The sequence below is a fragment of the Anabrus simplex genome, chromosome 3 (genome assembly GCF_040414725.1).
Source record: "Anabrus simplex isolate iqAnaSimp1 chromosome 3, ASM4041472v1, whole genome shotgun sequence".
In the NCBI taxonomy this organism is placed as follows: domain Eukaryota; kingdom Metazoa; phylum Arthropoda; class Insecta; order Orthoptera; family Tettigoniidae; genus Anabrus; species Anabrus simplex.
In genome coordinates this window covers 282,283,161-282,304,383 of record NC_090267.1, presented here as the reverse complement: position 1 = coordinate 282,304,383, position 21,223 = coordinate 282,283,161, and the positions used below count along the sequence as shown (strand labels likewise).

The following is a 21,223-nucleotide window of genomic DNA, read 5'->3' as shown; positions in this document are numbered from 1 at the left end:
TACCACAATGACGACCCTAACTTGTCGCATCTTAATCTCAAATATGTGTAGCCGTGAAATATCAGGACCTACCAACGTCCTACAAATACATAATATCCACTTAAAAGTGTCTCGATGATTAATTACCTCAACTAATTATCACATGCTCCCAATGCACATGTTCACTTTAAATTCGTACATAGAATTCGGACTCAATATCCCGATGACACGTTGTCTCAGACACGAGGTACTAGTAGAAGTTCCATTACAAGGAAAATATAGAAAATATGGACGAAATATCCTACCATTAAATCTATCAGACATAAATTAATTCATATTCGTGACGAAATTTACTCAATAAGCAAAGATGGTGTCGATAACACATGGATAACTCTATCAGAACCCTCACTGTCAAATTCATGGCCACATGGTCATTAAATAATCACATGTGTCAGTTTTATGACGTATTCGAGCAAATAAACAACCATAAAAAGTGTCAAAATAGCTTACTAAGAAGAAAGAAAGAATAGAACAAAACTACATAGAACAGATATAAATGAGACGTAATCGACTTAACTTATAGAGAAATCTTCATGTCTGGAAGTCTGGGTTCTCAATCAGCCATGCCAGGATGAAAGAATCTGCATCCCGACGCCGCCAACGATGGTCAAAGGTTTAGAACTTCATGGTGAAGCACTGGTAATCCATGATGTGAGATTCCGTCCTCTTCTGGAAATGTTCACGTCCACGTCTTCCGCGTCCACTCGTAAGAAAGCTGAAACTTACACAAAATATTTTAGAGTAGGCTCCAAGCACACACGTAACAGTATTTTAGAAATGACACGTACTTAAGGGATTAATATCTGCACATTCGACGTCTGATCACAGCACTGTTCTAAATTGTATCCAATTTTCAGACGTGTAGAGCACAGGAGTGAAGCCAGTATTCACGACGTTCCACGCTGAGCGACTGAAGGTGATAGTCCAAGACACGCCAGAGGGTGTGTGAGAACGAGTATTCGTATCACATGACTTAAATATCATGTCTGGTGCACATGCACGGAAGTAAAGTCAATTTAGGAACTAAATTCTTTTACAGTACGAATCTACCACTTCATCACCATCTTAGCCACAAGGTCGTGTAAATTATTCCAAAATTTCAGTTTTTAATTTATATCCTCAAAATGTGCTATTCTTTTATCCAGTTTATTTTACTATAGTCCTTGAGCCTTCCGTAATTATGCACGTCGCCACCAAAGATATTACAAATATTTCATTCATATCCTTCCTCGCAATTACAGGTGACACGCGCTGGCCTCCTTCTTTCACTCGCCAACCTTCATTTTTTTTTATTTTTATCCCGTTAGCCAGCCGGCCGCTCTCTGCACAAAAAAACTCGTTCTCGCCCTTGTCCAAGGTCGCGCGCACCCCATCTCGCCGACAAGCGAACACAAGCCGCACCAACACCTGTTCACTCTGTGGCCTCACGGTCACAGTACAGTACACTGAATTTCATACAAGTTAACTGTTGTCTGTCTGATAGTGCTGCCTTGTCTTGTTGCCACCAGATGTCACAGCATCACAGTGTCGGTTGGTGATGTGTCATCTTCCTGCATAAAACATGTCTTTTGATAGCATTCTCACCGTCTGTATGACTTTTTTGCTTTCTACATAGGTAATATCGTGCAGTTTAGTGCAATTGTTAAAACATACATTTGTAGGTTTTATTTTTAAGATTTATCAGAATTCTTTTACCTGGAAGGACTTGGGTTTGATTTTCCATTAGGAAGTCAAAATATTTAAGAAATGAGATTTACACTTCTGGAGTGACGCATGGCCCTGAGGTTCATTCAGTCTACACCAAGAAATGAGAACCAGTTTAACCCATTAGTGCATAGGATCCGAAAAATCGGGCGTCATAAAAAATAAAATGTGTGATATATTATGCTTGGTTTTAAGTCTGCGAAACTTCCTTGTGCTTCAGAAAGGCTGTAGCTAACAAGAACCAAGAATACATCATTCTTCATTCTTACCATTCATTGTTGAATCACGCTTATAGCAAGCATAGTGGCGAGATAGTACAGAATTTTGAGCAACAGGTGAGATTTTTATTTATGAATTTACAAATATTTCCAATAATTGTATAAACTTTGGGATGGATCATATTGTTGACACTCTATGAACCTACCAACACACTAAGATGTCACTTATGTCTTATTACTGACTTGACAGAGGATTGTAAATATAGCTGTCCTGATAATCGCACGCTGCGCACAGGGAGTCCTATTGTCTCAAACATTCGTATTCCCTTACTAGTTTGATGGTGAGTGAAATACTGGAAGTTTTGGAGGAAGAATCGACATTTGGAGAGGAGCAGAACATCAAACCTCCTGATGATGGATGTGAAACAGTTGATGATAATGACAGGAGTATGAGGGTAATCTAAATTAGCTTGGTAAAAACCCAACACTCTGCATTGAGTCACTGGCAGTGTGGTCTACTCCATTACTGTGTGCAGGGTATCCTGGCCTGACTTTAGCCATTCAGTAATATACAGTATTGAATTAATTTTTCATTTCTTTAATCCCGTCTGCATCCTGGACACTGAACCCATTTTCTGTTTCATTTGCTTTTATATGCTACCTGATATTTTGTTTTTCTCTAATCCATATAGCATTTTCTTGTTTCCATTGCTGTCATCGTCAAGTCATTGAGTCAATATTTCCCAGCTTTTCTTCCTTCTCAACCTTTTAAACCCCAAGTTCCTTTCCCCTATATACTTGTTCCAGTGTAGATATTTTTTGGGCACCTGTTGGTTTAAACCTGCATATTTGATTTCTTTTTCCTCTGCATCGTTGCTCAAGACTTGTGCTTCTTTAGTAGAAGCAGCTTCTTCGTAATCAAGATCTTCAACTACCTTTCTTTACCACAAAATAATCGGTGTAATAAGCAGCAGCTTCAAACCGTGTTTCCCATCTATGAACATGTGAAGGCAGGCGTGGCACATTACCAACTGTATCCAAAACCATATTCTTGCTGTGTGGAGCCTTCAGGAATGCTCATTTCACTGTAGAGATCAGACTGCTTCAGTGACTCGATGAAGTCCATGTGATATGTGGGATATGATATCCCAAGACCTCCCATGGCTTTACACACACAACACTCACTCACAAGACATAATATTTCCATCGGTTGAAAAGTATTCAAACGTGTAGATATGCTTTCACTACATCAGTAATAGTTCTCTCCTCCCTAGGCATTATAAGTTAGGTAGCAATGGCACAGCCTTTTAATTATGAATCACAGCCTGTTTCAATGTGACGAAAACAGGACTGACATGATCTTATTGTGCATGAAAGGAAATTGTAAATAACTATTTAACTATGTATGAAGTGGGGAGAAGACATCCCTATTGTAAGTGAAATTCCAAGAATCAGTACTTGTCTAATTGGGTTGTAGATAGACAAAGTCATGGCTAGATATAGAGCTGGTGTTGCTAATTTTAAATGCACTACCAACCAGTCAAACATCCTGACAAGCATAGCTCAAGTTTTTTAACATGCCACAAGTCATGGAAAGCTTTCTAAACCCTAAGTGATCTCAGATACATGCCACATTTTTCAGTATTGTCCTGCAGAAGCTGATATCTACACTCAAAATGCAAAATACTTTTAAAATATGCCTCAACAAGAAGCACAGAATATGTACTGTTAAGATAAAATGACAATACTCGCAACTATGCAAGATTCATACTTATCCAAAACCTGGTTATGATATTGAGAGTTCCGACTTGTAATTTCTGGTCCTTGAGTCCAGTCCTTTTACTTTTTTCATATTTTGGTGGTGGTGGTTTTAAAAGGAAGTACAACTGGGCAGCCATCTTATATTAATACATTGACTCCCAGATCCTTCCATGGATATTTAATCATTCAGCCCAGCAATTTGTAATACCACCCTGACTTACTAGATAACATTTAACACACGTTGATTTAACTTACTCTCTCTCTCCTATACTACAAACCTTTAAAATCTGAAAATATGTACACACCTTCACAAGATGATCTAGTATGATCTTTTAATTGCCAAGAGTTTGCAAGAGTTTGTTTCATCACACAGCACCACTTGAATTTCAACCACACACTTCACAGACCTCGGGACTGGCACGTGTTTATTTACAGTAGATCACACATCCCACAATGTGGGAAATTACCCCAATCTTTGATAAAAATGTTCATCTGCCCGCTATCTACCAGCAAACTTATATACTTTGTAGACCGAGCTAGTGGCCGTGTGGTTTGGGTCACGTAGCCATCAACTTGCATTCGGGGGAAAGTGGGTTTGATCCCCACTGTCAGCAACCGTGAAGATGGTTGTCCGTGATTTCCCATTTTTCACAACAGGTATATGCTGGGGCTGTACCTTAATTTAGGACATGGACACTTCCTTCCCACTCTTAACCCTTTCCCATCCCATTGTCGCCATACATGCCTGAGTTGGTGCGACTTAAAGCAAATCGTTAATAAAAAAAAGAAAGGCCATATACTGTGTCATCTATTGTAACATACATTTGAATATAAAAAAGTGGCGCGAATTCAAATCCAACTAAGGTCGGATGTGCTGTTTTACACACGTGAAATAATGCAACCGTGGTCGGGTATTTCAGTGAATGTGTTAACACTAATCAGAGGGGAAAAAATGGAAGGGGTTGGACACTTCAAAAAATGAAGTTATCGTTTGCATAAAGACGAGGGCCATGAAGGACATGAGAATGAAAAGACTCCCTAGGCCTCACAAAGCTAATACTATCAGGGTTGGAAATGAACAGGGGTTGACCAAGAAGGGACGTTGGATAGGATAGATGAAAATCAGGAGCTTAGCACAAGTAAGGGGAAGCAATGCCAGGACATAGCTAAGGGTCCTGTGGTCACCAATCCATGCCCTCAGATTAAAAGCCCCTGGGGCTTTCATATTTTGGGTTCCTTCTCATGTTGCCAGGATGAACTTCAGACTCAAAAGGGTCATCATTTGTTCCAGGGGGCGCAAGAACAGGGGTCAACAGTGCTCAAACTGCTGACTGTCGAGGCCTAACAGATAAGGATTTTCTTTCGAGGCTTACTTCCTTAGCCTTCCAAGATTCTTCTTCCCATGAGGCATTGGCATCCTCTTTTAATTAACCCCAGGGAGGATGGGTTGCTTCATCTGTCACCTTCACCATACCAAAGGTCTCTTTCTCTGCCAAAGCTGTCGTTGAGGAGGCCTTCACCCATAACCCGGGGTATGGGTTCCACATTATACCCTGTGGGACTGAGTTCCTGTTTGAACTTTGCCATTCTGTCACACGGGCCTACTGAAGTGAAGGATGCCCACCCCTGCAGCGTGGATTTACCAGACAAGAATTACTCGGATATAGGGTAGGGAATGGACTGGATCTCCCGTGAGCTGGATTAATTAAATACTGTAATTCATTTATGGAAAATTGTGTATAATTTCGTCTGTTTCATGAGTACTTTAAAATATAGGACTTTTTTTTTTTCATAAGTGGTATTGCCTTAACTCCTTTAGTGCCAACGTTGATTATATCAACGCTTGGAAATTATGCGAGAAGTGCCGGCGTTGATATAATCAACGCTTGGAAATTATGTGAGAAGTGCCAGCGTTGATACAACCAACGCTTCGTTTAACTTGACATAGTTCCTTCTGTAATCGCTAGGTGGCACTAACGTCATGCTTTCTCAATGTCAGGGTTCTTTTGCTTCCTCATTTGGTCACTTGGAAGGGTCTGTAGTTATTTTGCTTTGAATTATTAAATTTTCTTCGGAGTGAGTGACAGCTGACTGACATACATGGCGGCGTCCAGCAGTAAACATGCTCTCAGCTTGAAGAACAAGAAATTAGCACTGTTTTAAGTGAATCCTCGGAGGAAGGGGAAGTTTACTCGGAATTTGAGGAAAGTGAAAGTGAGTTTGATAAACGTGAACGTGATAGTGACTCAGGAACATCATATCAGGAAAATGATAATGGTGATTGGATTGATGAATGGAAGGAAATAAAGATAGGTGAGGATAATCTACCTCAGTTTACAATGCCTTTCATGGAAGTACAGGGTCCTAAACATTGTCCCCCACCAGATTCAAAGCCATCGTCATATTTATCCTTGTTTTTTACTACTTCACTCTTCAATATTCTTGTGATGGAAACAGTCCGCTATGCTCATCAGTTCCTTATTTTCCATCCCAATCTTAACACCAAAATCCATTGCTGGAGATGAAGGTATTTGTGATCGGTATTTTGAACATGGGCATAATTCGAAAACCATCCATATTTAGTTACTGGTCAGTAAAAGGTTCCATGCTAACACCATGGTTCCGACATGTTTTCTTGCAATAGATTTCAACTTATTCTCCAGTTTTTTCACATGGTAGATAATTCTAAACTTTCCATATGATCCATGTGCAAAATTTCAGCCCATGGTAGACCATGCAAATCTGACCTTCAGGCACTTTTACACTCCGCATCAGCAGCTTAGAATCGATTAGTCTTTGATTGGAACTAAATCACATACCCAGTTATTACAATATCTCCCAAATAAACATCATCACCGATGGGGAATCAAATTCTGGATGGTATGCGATTCTGTTGTGGGTTACTGTCTTAGTTTCTATCCATATCCTGGTGCAAAAAGTGTAGAAGACAAGGAAAAAATTAGAAAAGATAGTCTTGCTTTCACTGTTGTAAATAATCATCTCCCTACATTCAACTACTTGAACAAATGATACCATGTTTTCTGTGATAATTTCTTTAAATCCATTCCGCTAGCTGAGAATTTATACTCGCTTGGAACCTACAACTGGCACAATCAGACAAAACAGAAAATCTCTACCTCTTCAGATTCTACAGAAATTCATTGTTGGAGACATTCGTTTCTTTCAAAAGGCCTTTCTGCTTCTCTCTGGCTTCAGAGAAAAGAAAATGCAGAAAAACCAAGTTCTCCTCCTTTCTACTGCTTCCTCAGCTGCAATTTCTGAAACTCTGTCGAGAAGAAATCGTCAGATAGTGATGAAACCAGGTGTTGTGTTGAACTATAATAAGTACATGGGGGAGATTGATTCATCATACCAGATGCTATATAATTATTTGGACGAAAGGAGTACTCTAAAATATTGGATAAAGGTAACTTTCAATATAATGGTAAGAATATTACTAAATTATTCCATTTTGTACTGTACCATACCGTAGGTATAAAGACTTCCTAGGTCGATAACTCCATTTCCTGCCTTAAAATATGACTAAGCTCAAGTGGATAGAGAGTGAGTAAGGCTGAAAAAGGGTAAAATATAATGTCGAAATCAAACATACTACTAAGTATATTGACAGGAATAATGGAAGCATGTTGAATGAGAAATACAGTTAAGGGGCAAGATGGATTTATTATAGGAAAAATAAAATGATCCATGATTAAATATCAAATCATTAAAAATAGAAACTTGGCCACAAAACGACCTTGAAGAAATGTGTCACGCACATTGCAAAGAAAATGATATAAACAAACAAATCTATATAAATGTATACAAATTTAGGCAACGACCCAATACAAGACATAAAACATTAAGGGAAGTTAGGACTGAATTTATAAAAAATAGTAATGATGGATAGAATTGAATGAAATTTGGTTTATGGTCTCCTAATGGTGAAGTAAGGCCATATACCAATTTTCAGGAAAATAGCAACAGAATTTTCCGAGAAATTAACACTTATAATTTAAAATTTTTAAAAATCGATGAGAAAAAAAAATGCTCCAGCTGAACAGTTACTTCAAATATCACATTGAAATCTGGTGTACAGGCACTTCAAGGTATGGAAAAAATTTTAACAGAGAGAAAGTCTGCATATGTAGTCCATGAAAGTGTTGGAAAAAATGTATTTTATGTGTTAATGTTTTTCACAAATTATGCTAAAAATTACACCTTTGAAGGCTACTATCTTCTAAAGTATCAACATTATAAAAAATTCCGTCTGTTAATATCAAGACAATACAGGTGTTAACAACCCATGAAATTCTCATGGAATTTGAAACCAAATTGGTTCAGTTGGAACATTTTAAATACCTGAAAATGTATATATGAAAGAAAACATTTTCGTAAGTAAAAGCTAGTGGATGGGGACTCAACCGGACATTTAAATGTCATGCTAGTACTTTAAAAATGGCGGAAACCAAAAAATACCACCGCCAAATGATCCGCAGGAGTCCGGCGTACAATCATATGCACAAATTGGAAAATCGATCATTTTTACTTTTTTCACCAAAAACTCAGTCCCAGCCTCCCTTAAAATATATAAATGGAGATATGTCACTAAGTTTGCGAGTTCGTATGATATGAAAGTGTGTCTGTTAAGTACCAGTGTCAAGTGGTGTATGGACTGCAATGAATACTGTCCAAGCATTAATTCATGATATACGAAAATACTAGTGATTACACCCGTCATATACGGGCACAATAATGTGACACACATTGGCGCAGGGTTAGTCACTATTCCAAAAGGCACAGACTCTAATTGTGAGGTGCAGCCCACATCAAATGACCAGTCAAAAAGCTGAAAACCAACAATAAAACAGCTTTCAAGCTATATCTCATATTAAACAACAAGACAAACATATCACAATACACAGTAATAACACAATCCTGAAAATAAAACAAGTACATAACATAACAAAATAAAGAGGGCATTGGGAAACAATCCCGCATTCACACAGCTGCATATGATGTGTCACAAGACACACAATCTTCTTCTTCTTCTTCTTCCTCTTCTTCTTTCACGCCACGCGCTTGCTTGTCAGCTGTCAGCAACAAAAATGCATCAATACTCTAGGCTTGGTCTGCTGTTTGGAGAAGGTCTACAGCGGGACAAACACTTTCATTATCACAGGGCTAGCGAGACATCAGCTGACTGCATTCCTCACTTGAGGAGCTATTCATTCATCGGCCTCCAGTGGGCTTCCTTTTATGCAGCGGAGAGACAAGTGCCTCTCTCAAATAATCAATAGTTTCACCGGCGTGGCATATCTCTAACGACTTAGACCATATTCACAATCCAATTAAATATCTTCCCCTTATACATTCATAGCTCTCTCTGGCCTCTTGTATGTAAGCCAGCTTTAACATATTGTGATACAGCATGCACCCTTCAATTTGCATCCGTTGGTTCGATTTCCTGTTTGCCTTTTCCCCAAACAAGCCTTCAATCCATTTAAATGATCCTGTATTAAAACAATGGCGTACATGCAACACTGGGCATCTCGTAAACACTGAAATTAAGCCTACAACATGCAGAAATGACACCCTTGCTGATTCTATTTAACCAAATAAGATAAAATTTATTCCAACACAGTGGGCGTATAGCTTGCGAGTTATATGAAGAAAACAAGCTCAAAATCCTATCACTCAAAACATAGAGAAATAATATACACTTCACAACAAACCGAACAGAAAAATATACACCATAAACCCAATGTTACCTTGTTCCCATCTAGCTAATTATTTTCAGAAAGACTAGGCATGCATACCAGCCCTGTCCAAATTTACATTTAATCAAAAATCAAATCAAGCAATTGCCGATCTGGCTGATATTTACATTTAATTAAAATACAACCTGTGACAATAAAGTTCGGTCAGTAGTCCTGTACTATCAACGTAGATGAACAATGCAACACAGTGACCTTACTGTCCTTCGAAATAGTCCCCTCCCATAAATATGTACTCCTGAGATCGGTGATGTATGTCCTGAAAACTTTGCTAGAAGGCTTCCTTTGCGATGGTGTTCAAAAGCCTCGTTACATTTCGTTGGATATCAGGAATATCGTCAAATCTCTTTCCTTTCAAAGTGAGAATGATATGCGACTCTTCCGCTCTGACTTTTTTCCGAAGAGGGGAAAACGCCATTCCATTCTTTTCTGTTTCATTTCAGGGTCGTACCTGAGACACCAGGTTTCATCCTCGGTGACTACAGTTGAAGAAATTTGGTGTCGCATTTGCTGTTTAGGCAAAATCCTGTGAAGCCTCTAAATGTGTCTGCTTCTGATCGTCAGTCAAGTGATGTGGCTAAGACAAGAACGCGTTTTCCTCTTCCCTAACTTCTGGGTAATGATTTGGCGCACGGATTCACGGTTAATCTGCAGTTCATCCACTATCATGCACACAGTTAATCGCCGATCATTTGTGATTAATGTCCACCTTCTCAGTGTTTTCGTCACTGACGGCGGTCGCCGGTCTTCCATTACAGGGGTTGTCAGAAACACTTTTCCGGCCTCCTTGAATACGGGCGAATCACTCGTACACACATTTCAAGGACAGGGCTTGATCTCCATAAACATGCATCAGCATTGCATGTATTTCTTTCGGTGTCTTGCCAAGCTTAAAACAAAACTGTACATTGAACTTTTAGTCGTTCATGTTCCTGTTTGCAGTTCAGAACCAATGCACTAAACACGCACTGTGTCAAACATGTCTTACGCGACATACACGTTGCTCAACTGAACAACGTTGGGCGCAGGTGGTCAAAACCTTCTGCTACGCAGGTGCAGCATTGTGTGTCACCAGTGTTGCCAGATCAACCGTTCTGACTTCATTCACCAAACTTTATTGTCACAGGTTATATATTATCCCTCACTAGCACTTAACGTATATCAAGAATCATGCATTAATAAAACATCTTGCCACTTAACTTTCAGCAGCTTACATGGAACCAGCCAGCCAATTATATATCCGCTGTGTCTCGGTCTCGACTTCGTAAACCATCGTGATCACAGGTATCTCACGCAGATAGGTCCTGGTTTCAGCTTCTGGTATAGACATCTTCTTGGTCTCGTTCCTGGTGATATCTACAAGATATGAGGTATTTGAGTTCACTCTTCACCGCGTAGCGTGCTCGATCACACAGTATCGAACCAAATACCAGCTACACTTGACTTAGCCATCGTACAAAATATATTTTAGCAAATTGTACATTGTAAGACACAAAGCATCTTAAAGGTTTGACACTAGTTCTTGACAGTGGCTCGAAATCATTCGGAATGCACTCGTACAGTTTATAGTTCGCAATCTCGTACTGCCCGATAATATTAATAAGCGTTGGTCGCGCTTGTTACTTTTCATCTGCGAGTATTTAAATTTTCAGTTTACATAGTATCTGAGTGTAATGAACGCCAACCCGCGCTTGGCAAAAGAAAGTATATAGTTTAGACCAAAATCGCAGCATTAATTATTCAAAATTTCATTGTTTCTCACATACAAATTCACACAAAGGAAAATCACTCCTCATGGCGATCGTACCGCGTCATGTACAATTCTGTCAAAGTCCAATGGAGAATGGGGATGCTTTCACCTCGCATTGAGCTTAAGTAACTAACAGCAAGTTCTAGATACGATACTGTATAGGCTTTTGGGCTTGTGCCGTGTCAAGAAAATAAGGTGAAATTCTTTACGTTTCACAGAGCTCTTTCCTTTACATCCTTACTACAACCCCTAAATACCCTCATAACCATATGCAGAGATTTATACAGTATCATGTCTATAAGTACGGGCCGTGAAAGCATCAATGGCAACAACAGCAAGTTCGTTAGCTTCTGGGGTTCCCCAACTGTTTAAAACTACAGCCAATCAGTGGTCTAACGTAGCTCAACGACATTGCATTCAAACCAATTAATGTGCAAAAGTGCTCAAGTACTCGTTATTTTCACTCAACAGTGGACAATAACTCTGTCCCTGACTTCTGGTTCTGTCAGACCTGTGGATTAGCAGCTAATAACGAATTTTACTGAATGAATGTAGGCGACATCAGCACTGTAAAATCAAAGTTGGCCAATCTGATATCCTTGTTCTGGGGTTCCCTTCATCCAAATCTGTCACGCTCCCAGCTCGCCATTGGCTATGTTTGAACTGTGGAGTGAGGCTTCGTTACTTGAATCGGCTGGCAATGGCTTGTTTTAAAATTTTGAAGCAGCTCATACCGAGTGAAAAAGTACCGGAGAATCTCACCCCCTCTTGCGTTTCCAACAGACTATCGGCCTCGCTTCTGCCCTCTGCATTTAAAATATAAGAATACTGTCCACATTGTACAAATGAATAAATACATAATTGAGGCATCTATGGAATGTCTCACTACAAACATAATCATACCTCAGGTAAGTGAGAAATTTGCAAATGAGTGGTATGATGTACAGAGGGAAAGTAACTGTACAAATGCTTCTCGTTCAAGAAATGCAAGCCCTTCATTGTCTTTTGGTGTCCTAAAACTTCCGAACACGCAAACAAGACTGTGTAAAGTTTGCTCCAATGACAAAACCAAGAAAAGGACTGTTACTGTGTGTGTACATTGCCAAATAGGATTCCATTCAGCCTGCATTGCAGGGTATAAATGTGAATTCTGTGAAATGTAAATGTTGGAATGTGATATGGTTTGTTTCATTCTCTTCTTGTAGTTAGTAAGTTGTCTTTTTTTTTTTTTTCATTTTTTTTTTCATGCAATGTAGTACATTGTTAAGTTATTTGCCGATTCTAAAAGAATACAGTAATATGGATGAAATGTTGCATTTCTGTCAATTATTAACTATTCTGTGTTTTCAGTTTGAGTATAAGGCTGAAACATCGTATCTAGTGCCATTTTTGGGCTCTCGAACTGAAAAAAATCAGAAATCAGAGATAGTGAGTTCGAATCCCACTGTCAGCAACCCCGAAAATGGTATTCTGTGGTTTCCCATTTTCTCCCCAGGCAAATGCTGAGTCTGTACCTTACATAAGGCCACTTTCACTTCCTTCCCACTCCTAGCCCTTTTCTGTTCCATTGTCACTGCAAAACCTGTCTGTAATACCAATAGAAATGGTCCGTTATCTGTGTCAGTGCAACATAAAGCAACTTGTAAATATTGCTGCTCTAGACACATTTTAATTTACAGTGAGAGACCTGCAAATACCCAGATTTAAAAAAATATATATATATTTTTCCCTTAATGAAAAGAGCAGAAGCAACATTGTTTATTTGTATAAGTTGCTACTTATCTTTCCTCGTCTGAAGTAGTAGATTTTAACTTTCCATTGTTCAATTAATGATAGAGATAATAAAGAAGCTATAGGTCCATCCTGAATATCTGATTGTAATTTTTTTGTTTCCTGTTGCAGTTTTTGAAGAAATTGAATCGTCAAGAGAGAGTAGTGGAGGAAGTCAAATTATCATTGAAACCTCACTACACAAAGAAGCATATTACAAAAGAGGAGTACAAGGACATCCTTCGTAAATCAGTACCCAAGGTATACTACAACTTAAAATTTATGCACATAATGGATTCTTAATTTACAGAAAACTGTATAATTTCTTCCTTTTCAGTAATACTGTCAAGTATATATGTGGTTTAATTCCCCTCTTTTTAGTTCACTGTAGAAGATTTGCAAAGGCTCAGAATTATTTTTTAAATAATGAAGAAAAAAAAAAAAAATGAAAACCTACAACCTGGTTTCCAGTCATTGACCGGGTCAGGGATGTAATGAATGAAACATATATAGGCTGTTATTACAATGGGGTTGCCACTCCCAAGGTGATTTATTAATGAGTGATAAATGCTATGAAATGATAATGGAGAGTGTTGCTGGAATGAAAGATGACAGGAAAAACCGGAGTACCCAGAGAAAAACCTGCCCCGCCTCCACTTTGTCCAGCACAAATCTCACTTGGAGTGACCGGGATTTGAATCACGGTATTCAGCGGTGAGAGGCCGACGCGCTGCCGTCTGAGCCACGGAGGCTCCTTTTTAATTAAATAATATATTAGTATAATTTACCTCATGCTAGTCTCCTTTGAAGTAATCAGTAGTCTCTGTGTACTGAAAAGCACTTGCGCTAAAGAATCCTAGTGGTGGTAACAGTTTAGGATTTTCGGTTAGAATGCTGTTTTTGACCTCCAGTGATTTTTGTTACGCTTTGTTCACATCACTTTGTATGATTTTCTTAATCTGTGGAAAGATAAATTTAGTTTTGTGGAATGATATCAAACAAGTGGGGTGAGGTACAGAATGTAGCTGTAAGACAGATATGGTTATGTGGGTGGAGGCATTCTCATGATGCAGTCACTTATCTCTATTTCTCTGCTTTTCTCATTTTGTTTCTTAAGTGTTCACTCAGTCTTCACAATATGCATTGAGCTGTAAAAGAACAACTCCCAATTTGAAGAACAAATTCTGTTCCCTAACTCTCGTTTAAAACAAATTCAACCCCAGTTAACATTGCTTTGATATTTTAATAATAAATTTTATTGCGCAGTGTGCAAAATTTACATATTACATCAAGTAAATTACAGTTCACTCAAGGAGCACTTTGTTCAGAGCAAAATTGATTCAGAGAGACTGTTCTCTTCTTGTACTTCATTATGTGATATGTATCACACTGTTCATTGCACAATACACATACACACTCCTGGCTGGCCCGGTGGTAGGATTTCTTGGCACAGATACGGTGATGAAAGCCGTGTATTGCAAAGCGTGTCACCAAATGTCTCAACTCATATGACTCCTTCATCCATTCTTTATTTATCAGTGCGTCTGTACTGTAAAAGCTTTCCTCGATCGAGTCTCTTTTCTCTCGTAGTTCTCGTAACAGCTCCTCGTATGCCGGAGTTTGCTATAGAGGCATTTGTAGTCTTAAATCCTCTATCAAGAAGGTTTCCCATGCTAAAACATATACGTACCGGGATCGGGTGAATTTAGACACCCCTAGGACCCTCTTAAGGTATCTCGGTTTCATGCTTTCCAGTTCTCGTAGCTGTTTACATGATAGGTACTCCCATAGTACTTCTAATCCATATGTGAGTGTTGGTAGCACTTTGACTTAGAAAAGTTTCATGGCCGTCTCCAGTGACATTCTTTGCAGAAGTTTGATTTCACTTATGCTTCTAAGTGCAGCAGCTAATCTCTTCCCTATGTGTACTGAGAAGGTCGTCCCGGAGACTTGTAGTGTGATCCCTAGATACGTGAACTGTTTTTTCGGTGTTAATATGTGTTCTCTACATACAATGTAGTCACCTTTCGATAAGCGTCCTCCTCTCCTGAATACCATTAATTCTGTCTTCTTTAGATTCATCCTTAGCTCGTTGTCATCCGCCCATTGTGTGACAAGCTCCATTCCGTTTTGCAAATCTTTTATGGTATCAGCGGCTAGTGCCATATCATCTGCATATATGTATATGCTTACATTTTGTGCTCCCTTTTTGATTTTTGTAGGGATATCCTGGGTCAGCGCATTGAACAATCAAGGGCTCAAGGGGTCCCCTTGTAGCACTCCGATGGTCTGATCTATCCAGTCTGATTGGGATACCCCGTCACTGATTTGCACTTGGTTTGCTGCTAGTATGTTAGCTATTAAATTTGTCATATCCAATCGTCCGACGAGGCTTTCCAGTTTCTCGATTAATTTCCTTCTATTGACAGTGTCAAAGGCTTTGGTGTAATCAATGAAGATTATATACCTCTTCCCGTGGGCTTGTGTTCTTTCTTGTATGTCCTTTAGCAGACAGCTCGCCGCTATCAGGGTGGATCTCGCTCTCCGGAATCCAAATTGTTCATCAGGTAACAGTGGTTCCATCAGGTTACTTTTTTTCTGTGCTAATAATTTGGTGAGTATTTTAAATGCCACCGGCTCCAGGGCTATCCCTCTGTAAGATTCTGGTTTGCTCGTGTCCCCTTGTCCTTTATATAGCATCTTTATGACTGCCTTCCACCATGCATTAGGTATGTTACCAGATTCCACGCATTTGTTCATTAGCATTGTCCACACTGGTTCTAGGTAGGGTAATGTAGCTTTTAGATGTTCTGCGCAAAGTCCGTCTATTCCCGGTGCCTTGTTTACCTTGCTTGTTGAGATGGCCTTTCTTACTTCCTCACTTGTGAAGATTGTAGTTCTTTCTATCACTTTCCTCTCCTCTAACTTCGGTCTGGTTTCCTTAAAGGCTAACACACTTCTCGTATGATTCTCCCAGGTCTCCATGGGTATGTCTGCTGGAAATTGCGGCTGCCGTGGTCTGAGTGCCTTATAAGGGTTCTTCTCAGCATCCTTTACAAGCTTTTAGTCTTCTTTTGCCCTAAATTCCCGTTTTTTTTTTTTTTCAGCTTTAGTAGCGCCTTGAATTTCTTCCTTGCTGTCTGGTAGCATTCCAGGTCTCTTTTGTCTTTCGTTCTCCTAGTTATGTGCAATTTTTCTGGTGTAACTCGCCTTTCAATGTAACACTCCTTGTCGAACCATTTTTGCGCTTTCCTGGTGTCCTCCCTTGCTGCATTTCCTTCTTCGATGAATTCCATTATTCCTGCTATGGCCTCGTCCAGATTTCCCTCGCTGATATCTTGTAGTATGAGTGGTATCTTATCAGCGTTCTCCTGTAGCATATGTGGGTCCAACCTTCTTTGTATCCTTTGTGTTTTTATTTGTTTATTCATGTGTGTGTTTGTCTTTAGTGTTGTTCTTACTGGTATATGTTTCCTGATCAACACTGCCTCATTTCTTATTAGGACGTTATGCTCCAATGCATCGAAACCTCTAATGAGAGTGAGGTCTATGGCGCTTCCTCCTTTGTGGCATATGTATGTGAGTGCCTTTTAGTCGTTCACCGCGCATATGTATGTGAGTGCCTTTTAGTCGTTCACCAATGTGAGCCCTTCCCCTAGCAGATAGTCCAGTACTATTTCCGCTTTGTTATTTGCTTTATTTATTGGGCAGTTCAGGTCTCCTGCAATAATCACTCTTTCGTTCACCTGTATAGTGTCTAATGCTCTCTGTTTACAGTCTACTATGTCTACTGCGCTGTACTCTGGTCTGTAGTATACGCCTACTAATGTTCCTATTTTGTTTTAATCACCAGTTGATTCTCCCCCTTGAGGATTGTTTCAAAGGGGGTAAATTTCGAGTTGATTAGGCATGCTTTGATATTTTACATCGTGAGCTTTTTGGATCTTGTTGAATTTTTGTTCTGAACTGAACATACATTCCATTAACTAAAGCGTAAAAATCCACAACCCATTAATCTCTTCATGAACCTGATAGATGGTCGTTCGAGTGCCATTGCCAATTGCTAATGAGTTTTTATGAAGGTTGAAATGATTTCTCAGATATTCCATTTCTCTTCCTCCATTTATTTAACTTATGTTTTGTTTCAGATATGTCACAATAAATCTGGAGAGATAAATCCTGTTAAGATTAGCAGTCTAGTGGAAGCATATGTCAGGAAATATAGATATTCCAAGAAAAAGAACAATTCAGCAACTTCTAATGCAACTCCAGTCAAGGCAAAAATGTGAGTATAGCTGTGCTTGCAAATGTAAAATTCTAGCAGGTCCTGTAATTTGTGTAATAATCAGAGTGTTTCTCATAGCAATAAGGTAAGATAAACTTGGTTTTGTTTATTCTTGAATTTGTAGCCAGTTAAATTGAGTGAAAATAAGGGAAAATTGTGACAAGAAATAACTAACTCCTTGCCCAAAGATAATGTGCACAGATTAATGAAGATTGCAAACTGCCCATCATCATAGCCAAAGGAGTTTTGTTCAAGTATCTGGGCATTAGGGGAACAAACAACTCTCTCTTGTAATGGCTAACTATGAGTAGGTAGTACATGTTGTGCCTGAGAAAATAGTTTTTTGTATAAATAAAATTGTGTTATTTCAGTATTTATATAATGTGGTGATAATAAACTCAGTACAGTACATATATCAAGTATACCCAATATCCGTATACCGGGTAGTTCACCAGTCCCTTGCGATTTAGTTTCATGCATCGCACTGCAATCACTACATTTATTCTGAAATCCTCCGTAAATCATGTTAATATAACGAGATGTGTGGTTACAGGCTAAAAACCAGCAGGAATCGTGAGTGCCACTATTAATTCATTGCATGTACCCCGAATGAACCTGTAAAATGAGCACAGATACGAAGAATATGTACCTTACAACAGGAGGTGCACACACAGACCGGGAACGGGTATTGTATAGGCTAAAAACTGTGCACTGCATGTCAAGCCACACAATAGCTCACTTGGCAGGTGCGCGGTGAGAGTTGATAGTGGACGGTGCTCGAAGGTTCGAATCGCACGCATATATATATTTTCTTTTTTACATATAGTTGACTGGGATGTGGCAAGGTTTCATAGTTAAACGTTTCCACAGGCTGATTTGTTTATTTGGCCCTAAAAAGGGCCGTTGGTGTGGTGGCATATGGTATGGAGCTGGTTTGGACGAGGAAAGATGTGGCAGGATTTCAGTTACCTGAGTGTTTAACACAGCGCTTGCTCAAACTGACGACCTCCATGGTTGATACAGAGCTGCGCGATGTTGTAAGGACCATCTGGCAAGTTGTAACATCTCCAGTGTAACAGATCGGCATGCCTCGAAGCTGAGTTAAGAAAGCTAGGATTGTCGGCTCCTGTGCAAAGACCAGTTATTTTACATGGTCCCACATAAAAAAATCCAGGAGCGTAAGATGGGGCAATCTGACAGGCGGGGTGAGGGGGCAGGTCTTTTCCTTCCTATGCATTTATCTGGATATGTCGCATGGAGATGGTTCGAGATGGCTAGCGCCGTGATTGGTGGAGCTCTGTGATGTTCAAACCACGTCCTACAGTGAGGAAGGAATGGGACATGTTCCAAGACTTCTTTGCAAAGTGATCAGAAAGCTGGTGTCACAATACAACAAATGCCTAAATTGTTTTGGCGATTATGTGGAAAAATAAGTATGAAACTACTAAATTTTTAGCGATAAAATAGTTTTGTGTAATGTCAGTGTCTTTTTCTTATAGCCCATCAGAGGTTTTGGTGGGGGGGGGGGGGGGGGGAAACAGCCCTCGTAGTTCATGAGTATGGTACTGGTAGAATGAAATAGAACATCTTGATTCTGCAACTATTAACTGAATACTGTTCAGACAATCAGTACATTTCTTATTTGCAACTAGGATCATTGTGCTGGTAGCATATTAATAGGGAAAATACTTTCCTTTAACACACTGCTTTTACTCCTAGTAATATGTACTCTCTGTGGAGATTCTCACTGCTGGTCGTTCGAGCTTTATCAGTAACAAGATTACAGGAAGTGTGTAAATAAATCCATTAAGTTTCCTTCAATGGTTGAATATTTCTCTTCACAGTCCCAGTCGTTCAGGTACACATGGTTCTTCATTGCTCTAACAGATATCGGCACATGCGAGCATGGAGCTGATACCAGCACCAAGAGTATTGGTTCTCAAGTTATTGGAACTGTTTTTATCTGGTTCCATTGTTGGTACATCCATAACTGAAAGCACTACAGTGGCCACTGTGTTTACCCAAAAAATCCAGTCCCACAAAAGGTCATCAAAATATGTATCTTATCTGCAGGCCGGCATCGATGCTATTGTTTATGAGGAAATTCTACCACCTGATGGATACTTAGATGGTTCACAACAATACAGTCGTAAGTAGCATTTTTCAGATTTTGCATTAAAGCAAATTAAAAGCTTGTGTATGCCAGAAATCACCATGGAGTATTATGACTGTCAGCGTTCTAGGTAATACTAACATCTGTAAGTCTCCAGGGTGATTTCTGGCATTCACAGGAACTTCTAATTTGCTTTCATGTAAAATCAGGAAAATGCTAGTTACAATAGTATTGCTCTGAATTGTCAATGTATTCTAAGATCTCATGTACATTACAGCAGTGATCAGCTGCAAGGAAATCTTTGTCAACCAAACAAGCTGGCTGTGTGGCACATGTTATGTAACTTATGATTTGGTAGGCCTGAAGATGGTTTTCTATGGTTTCCCGTTTTCACACCAGTGAAAACCTGGGAGTGTACTTTAATTAAGGCCATGGCTGCTTCCTACTCAGACCAAGGCCTTTTCTATCCCAACGTCGCTGAAAACCTGTGTCAGTGTGATGTTAACTACTAGAAGCATTGCCAATGAAAGAATGAATCTTTTAGTCACTTACAGTGATTTTTACAGAGGTACTTGGAGACAGTCGGTACCACAAGCTACGGAAAGTATTAGTGATGTCCTTATAAATAGAGAATGCATTGTTCATGAGGAACAAAGTTTACTCATAATCTGTCTCAGAATTATCCTCTTAGTAAATGCTTATCTTCAGAATCAGTCCTGCACAAGAAAACTACATTCATTGATGAGGAATTTGTGCAGAAATACATCTCAGTACAAACCCACCTACTGTTTGAATGAGTGCCATCAGTAGAGTTTTTTTACTAGGTATTAGTTTGTCAACTCAGGAGTCAGATTGATGTGATACAGGTTGAATTATTTTATATATAACTGTATTTCCTCCTAACAGCAGTTCTTTATTTCTTTTATGCACACCTTTATAATCGATCTGACTGTAGTATTATGGACTAATAGGCCATTATCACATTTTGAGAAGTGTCAGTGCTTCACCTGTTATGCCATAGACCTTGTCAAAGTCTTGCAGTCAGGTGGAATTGATGTGTTCTTGCATTGATATTTACTTATTTATTTATTTATCATGTCAGAGCAAAATATGACACATTAAAATGAATACATAGGTAAAAATACATAAAAGTTGCAGACAACACTAAGTGTTATCTGGATTTATCTTCTGTGGACAAAATGCTAGCCATCTGAAGTGCATTAGTTGTTATCTTGCGTAGGTCTTCTGCTATATAACTGGCTGGGAAAATAATTACCAAATATGATACAGTACCAATACAGGAAACTACTACGTTTTAAAGCGGAGTTAAATGGCAATACACGATGGTGGCACCATTTAGTGGAAAAGACTGGAAAATACATATCAGCTGGTTGGTTTAACAGAGATGAAGCATGATGTACAGTTTTTCTATTAGAAACAAATGAATATGGCAAACCTATGTCCTTTCTTCCCATTTTAGGACACATACATGGTATTTCATATGGATGATAGGTTTGTCTTCAATTGTCACAAAGTATAGTTATTGACTGTATCTTAACGTAGCACCCATTAAATCTACATCAGAAGAATCTGAAAAGCAATTTCAGGATACTAATATAAACCGAAGAGAATATTATATGTATTTATTTGTCATGTTGTTAAGTATCATTTCATTTTTTAACACCTTCTTACACCCTAAAGAAATATTATTTATATAATACCATTCTTATATCCTGAAGAAATATACTAGAACTTCAATTACCCAGATCAACTGGGACCGCACCCAGTCTGGATAGTGAAATATCC

General features: G+C 39.0%; 1 protein-coding gene across 1 annotated transcript in view; it reads left to right on the top strand.

The window, feature by feature from the left end:
- The window catches only part of LOC136866260 (serine/arginine repetitive matrix protein 2), a 519,326-nt gene that overhangs the window by 382,352 nt on the left and 115,751 nt on the right, over window positions 1-21,223 (top strand). The window contains exons 15-16 of the mRNA XM_067143064.2: window positions 13,152-13,280; window positions 17,168-17,304. Of these exons, the coding sequence (XP_066999165.2) occupies window positions 13,152-13,280; window positions 17,168-17,304 (266 nt within the window). The remainder of the gene's footprint in view (window positions 1-13,151; window positions 13,281-17,167; window positions 17,305-21,223) is intronic.